Raw genomic sequence first — 6117 nt, forward strand, 5'->3', positions numbered from 1 at the left:
AAAAACATCAAAAATAATTGGAAATTTTCATTCATTATAAATCCATACTTAATGAGAAAGGATTATTTATAAATAAATATGAATATTATGGATCCTTTTCTGAAATCAATGTTCAAGACACACAATAGTATGAATAAATATTTAAATATTAGAATACAACTTCTGTGTCTTAAACACACCACTGATTCAGATTGGTAATGATGATCTTGGATATTTTTTTTTTAAAGAATACTAATCACATGAAGTAATATGGAATTTTTCACTTGTGGCTATGACCTTGGCACTCAAAAAGTATTTTGGGTAATTTCTGTTTTATGACCATTTATGATGTGAATGAAATTCTTTGACAACAATAATGTGATGTCTGAGTCTAGATTTAGTCAAATCAGCAATCTAAACTTTGTTCAGTCATGTTAGTGATGAATGATCTCATTCCATATTGCTATATTTATTTTGATAGATGAGTCAATAAGCAGGATATTCAGTCACCAATGATTTCAATGGCAGGTTTCTTAGTTTAGCCCCAATCAAGAAGAAATTGAATATTTTTTAATATGTGTCTTGATTACTTGAATTTAATCTGTCAGAGTTCAGAAGAAAATGGGCAATCAAGGCTTAGAGATAAATAAGCCTCATTAGCATGTTTTCATTTTTATTATTATTTTCTAGTATTCTTTCCTTAACAAACAAGCACAGGTTCTACGGTGTCTTGTGAATTATGGCAGTAATTGCTTGACAGAAACATGAGTAGAGGAATGAGATGGTTCTAAAGATACTGAAGTATTGTCAAAGATCACACACACGCACACACACACAAGTTCATAAAGGCAATGAAACTTTTGTACGGAATTTAAATTACTATTACATTTATGTCATACTTTAAAAAAATCACATGTATAAATTTTACCTATAAAATTCAGTGCTTTAACAAATATTTAAAAAGAGCTTTAGTGAATATTGGGGAAATATTTTATTTATTCCTCAAAATAATGTCCATGTGTTGGGAATGTAGTTCATTTGGTAAAATTCTCGCCTGATGTGCACCAAACCCTGGATCCTGAGCACTGCAGCGCAGCACATGCTAGTAGTACAAGAATTTTGGGGATGGAGGCAGGACAATCAGAAGTTCAAGGTCATCCTCAGTTATAATGCCAGTTTGAGGCCTATCTAAGATACACAGCCCCTTCACAAAACAATAATAATGATAACGATAATAATAATAATATAATCTTTCTAAATGGAAGAAAATATTGTTGATGAATCAAGACAAATATCAAAGTTGACTCAATTTTTCTTTATTAATGATTGTCCAAATGAGTCAACTAAAGCACATAGTGAAAGCCATCCAGCCACTGTAACCTGAAACCAACATACACAGAAACCAAGAAATGTTTTATTTTTTTCCCTTCAGTGCCATACTAAGCCCTCATTTAGAGGGAATAAGGTGTGCAATCGAACATTTCATCAAGAAGGCAGATCTCTGTGAGTTCGAGGCCAGCCTGGGCTACCAAGTGAGTTCCAGGAAAGGCGCAAAGCTACACAGAGAAACCCTGTCTCAAAAAAAAAAAAAAAAAAAAAAAAAAAAAAAAAAAAAAAAAAAAAGAAAGAAAGAAAGAAAGAAAGACGTTCTTAAGTCACAGGTATGCAGTAGGCAACTGGCCTCCTACACTGACCATTTGTCAACAAAATATTATAAAATTTGATCCTGTAAGTATGAGTTCTTTTCATAATATACCAAATATCAGCACAAATACAATTACAATTCTTTATATGTTGAAATAAAGTGTTGGTTATAGCCCACACAAGAAGCACCATATATCCACTGAATTACAAATGGTTTGTTTGGAAGAGTGTGTAGTTTGGCGTCCATAAATTAGAAACATATACCATTAATGGTAAAAGTAAGTATTAATGCCTATCCAGTTCCTATTTCTATGATTTGGGACATGATGATACATTTGAATTCTTAAGTGCACATACTGTTATCTTTAACTAGTGTTTTAGTATCTCATGGGACCTACTTATAAACTGTCACAAAGCCAACAATATAGAGCTTTGCCATTTCAACTTATTCTTTTGAGTGTAAGAATATTCTGAAAACATATATATATATATGTATATATATATATATATATAGTTTCTTTAACAAATTATGTTTTCCAAAATGTTTAAGGACATTTAAAAAATAAAGGATTCAAACATTAGATGTTGAAATACACATTCTTCACACAGAAAAGAAGTGGAAGGAAAAAAATAGTTTGTATATAGACACACTTTTAATGTTTTTAAAGAGGTATGTCCAATAAAAATGCTTATGTTTAAATAAACAGTGAGTTTAGCAAAAGATTTGTTGCTCTAAATATGTATGGGAACACATGGTTGGGTGGAAATGGTGTTCTAGAGTGACATTTCACGTGCTCTTAATGTCTAGTTATCCTGGAGGCAGTTGGTGGCTTTTCCTTGAACTTTATCTTGTAACTAAGCTACATATTTAGTTCTTATAGTATGTAATCCTGGATAGCTTAAATGGGGGAAGGGAGGGGATTCTCTAGTTATCGGTCCCATATTCCTTGACTGGGAGTGGAAACATTTCACTGAGATGAGGAAGGGGGCTTAATTCTTCCATTGATGCACACATTTGGAAGACTCGGACAAAACTAGAGTTCAATAGAAGTGACGGGATAGATAAGGAATAAGCACCCCGTCAGAGCAAAGGGAATCAAAGGTCCAGTAAAAAGGACTCACATACAGCAGAAATCCTATATAGCCTTTTTTGGCTGGCATGTCTGGGAGTCCCAGATAGGATCTTAGTGAAGAGCAACTGTAGGTTTTCACCAGGTCAGCTCTTATCTCTGGGGCAGGGGTGGGGGTGGGGGACAGGACAGGAGGTATGATCTTCTACCCAAGAAGAGCCCCTGAAACCTTGCCCCTCCCTTTGTTGTGGAAGTGAAGTGCTGGGCTGGGGGGATGGGAACGGGTGACATAAACTTGTCCTAGCTAGCTATGCATTTCTTGCTCTTTAAGCATGAGAATGGATCCCTGTGTCCTTTGGTCCTGTCTGTCTTCAGTGAGAATGCCAGCAGAGGCAGCAAAAGAGGCATCTTACTGCCTCCATCACCTGCCTCCAGCTAAGGGTCCATAAACACTTCTGAATGCGGGATGATCTACCTCCTTTCTCTGACTGATCCATACCTTTGTGCGACTACCCAAAGGCACACTGCTTTTATTCTCAAATTTACAATCCCCCCACTTCTCTGCATAAATTTAAGATCCACCTCTCCGGAGCCCTTTCATTCTTTTCCTTTCTCCAAGTTGGAATATTTACTTATTCAGGAGAGAAGTCCGGGAACTTTGCACCTCTAAACCAGGATTCTAGAAAGTCTAAGGATAGAACTTGTGAACTCAGGAAGACAGACACAGCCTAGGGAATGAGCAAACCCCCACTCTGCTGTATACTGAGCAGAATTTCCCTTTCATCTTGTGGCCAGGTGAACCTGGGCGGCTACACTGCTGTGTCTTGGAGTTGGGAATACCCCCTGCAAGTTAGTCTACTTCCATTCATATCCATCAGATCTGGAGAGCTCCTCTCCAGGTGCCCGCCCATTCTTTCCATCTATATCCTGGGTCCTTTGAGGACAGTCGGTACATCCCTTTAAAATACTTATCGAATCACCAAAGAAGTTTTGTCTTTCCTCTCACTTCCCCGCCCAGGTCCACGCTGTTTGTCCCCCAAGTCAGACCAAACATCTCTCAAGAAGAAAGTAAGATTCCATAAACTTTGCCTCCACGGACTTTCCTGCAGCGAAGAGCGAGTGCACCAACAACGCACACTTGCCTATACACAGGCACAAATACACGGGTCCGGGAAAACAGCAGCTGGGGCAGCTAGCCAGTGGGCAACTATTAAGGGCACGTTAAAGTCCTTGCTATAGCCAAAAGGAATGCGCTGCGCTTAAGAGGCATCAAAGGAGAATTTCGAAATGGGCTTGGGGAAAGAAGACCAGGAAATGGTGAATATAAACACACACAGACAAAGATACCATTTACACCTGCTGTCAGCACACAGCAGTTTTCCCGAGAGGCGCACAGTTTTGAGAGAAATCATTGTGGGTTGCACTGAATGCAATAAATACCCAAGGCTTATATATCTTTGGAACTGACACTCCCTGTGTTCTATTGGACTTCTTGCTGTGGTCACCATGAACCCAGCGCACTTGAGGATGGGGATTCTAGGCACTTCAGAGCCCTCACCTCGGTGTGCAGAGTACCCTAAGCAGGTGCCAAGCGCTCTTTGGGTCAAGCAACAAGCGGACTATCTGGGGAAGGCCAGCTGCCCTGGTACCCGCGCGGGTCACCTCTCCCCGCCCCCATCCCCAGCAGTCTGCCGGGCCACTGGAACGGAGGAGAAGGAGAAAGCCGAGTTAGCCACTCACCCCTAGCTTCCTGCTGCGGATTTTCACGTAGCCCTGCTTGACTATGTCGTTAAAGTTGGAGGCCATGGCCAGCGCGGTCGGGCTCCTCTGCTGGGCGATCCACTCCTTGGAGTCGACAACCGCTGTCCACCGCCCGGTCCACGCAGGTCTTGCATCCAGCCGGCCGTCGCCGGCAGTCGCGCCACCGCCAATTTCTCCCCAGGCTCCTGCCTGCGCCGACCCAGGGTCGATAGCAGGGCCGCCAAGCGCCGGGACTAGGGAATCGGGCCCGGAGCTGCTCAACAGCACCAGCACCTCGCGAGCGGTCGTCACCTTCGCCCCCGGCCACGAGCGGAGCACCGAGGGCCGCGCCGACCCCAGCTGTGCCCCACCTCCGCGCCGCCGCCCCCGGCAGCACCCACGGGCTGGCGCCTCACTCGGCGGCGCACAGCTGGCCGGAGCGCACCATCGCGGCTCCCCGGCGCGGAGGAGGGGGAGGGACGGCGGGGCGGGCCGATGCGCCCGCTCGGCTCCCTCCCCCTTGCCCGCGGGGTGGCAAGGCTGGAGGATCCTGGCAAGATGCACTCCATCACTCACTTCTCCGACAGGGAGCTCCGCCTGCCACCCGCGCCTAGGGTACCGCTCCCACCAGAGCCCTGGGCTGGCACCACTCGCCCAGGCGTGGATTCCTAAGGACAAGGATCCTCATTCCACCGCTGCTGCTAATCTCGCCATCCCAAGCTGGGCAGTGGGGACAGAGCAGTGGGGGACTTCACAGGTTCGCAGAAGGCAAAGGGGAGCGAAACAATTGTTTATTTTAGAAATGGCATCTATAATACATTTTTAGTTCTAGGCACACGTGGCCTTTCCAGGTCTTTGCCCTGTTGGGAAGTGTAAATCGAAGCCAAGCCCTTCCTGGAGCACACACAAAGAGACCAACCCTGCGCATGTGTCTAATCCTCAGGCTGCTGAAGTCAGAAGGAATCCGGGAGGCAGCAGGTCGCAGATGTCCTCTACAGAAAAGGCGGTGATGCCTAGATTGGCAAATGCGTTTTAGTTAAGTAAGGCTCAACGTGCTAGTGGCATTTCATCTATTCAGGAAATAAAAGGGAGAAGGGCTATCCGTGTATGCGCTGAAATGTTCAACTTGTCAAAATCAAAGGAATAAACTTTCTCCTCTTAGTCTAGGAAAACATACTAAAATGTATGTTTTTCTCTAATATAAAGACATAAAAATTTAAAGTTATATTCTTTTAAGTGATTTAAGGATAAGGAACACTGAATATTGGCTAGCAGAAATGTATGGATATTTAACTATAGTCAAGAATGTTGAATGTTTACAGTTTAAGTAGCTAAAGAGGTTGATAGTTAAGAAAAAAGATGTGCAAAGATTGAAATACATTGGTGCTTCTTCATCTGTGAGGAATTTATATTGAACGGATCTTCATAAGACCTCGTTTAATTCTGCTTTACATCACAAGTATTTTTTCTAGGTTCTCATTTAAATTGTCTTTTCTGTATTTGGATCATAATTACTTAAGGGAGATACAAACTAAATTTGAGGGAAGAAAAATAATGAAAGCCTGGAGAACAAGGTTACATGCCTTTCACCCTCAGTCAAAGGGGCAACTGTAAAAGGGCACATGGGAGATGCTGGTCCCATCCCTACCAAGAGACCCCATTTAAATCTAGTACAGCACAAGGG

At 42.8% G+C, this 6117-nt stretch overlaps 1 protein-coding gene across 2 annotated transcripts in view; it reads right to left on the bottom strand.

The window, feature by feature from the left end:
- The window catches only part of Dok6 (docking protein 6), a 411539-nt gene extending 406670 nt beyond the window's left edge, over positions 1–4869 (bottom strand). The window contains exon 1 of one of the 2 annotated variants that reach the window (XM_037197242.1): positions 4434–4869. In XM_037197242.1, coding sequence (XP_037053137.1) covers positions 4434–4499 — 66 coding nt within the window. In that variant the 5' untranslated portion in view covers positions 4500–4869. The remainder of the gene's footprint in view (positions 1–4433) is intronic. The other variant, XM_028886851.2, reaches the window with a different exon arrangement.
- Between the last annotated feature and the right edge of the window lie 1248 nt (positions 4870–6117).

Source organism: Peromyscus leucopus, chromosome 19 (genome assembly GCF_004664715.2).
Source record: "Peromyscus leucopus breed LL Stock chromosome 19, UCI_PerLeu_2.1, whole genome shotgun sequence".
Taxonomy (NCBI): Eukaryota; Metazoa; Chordata; class Mammalia; order Rodentia; family Cricetidae; genus Peromyscus; species Peromyscus leucopus.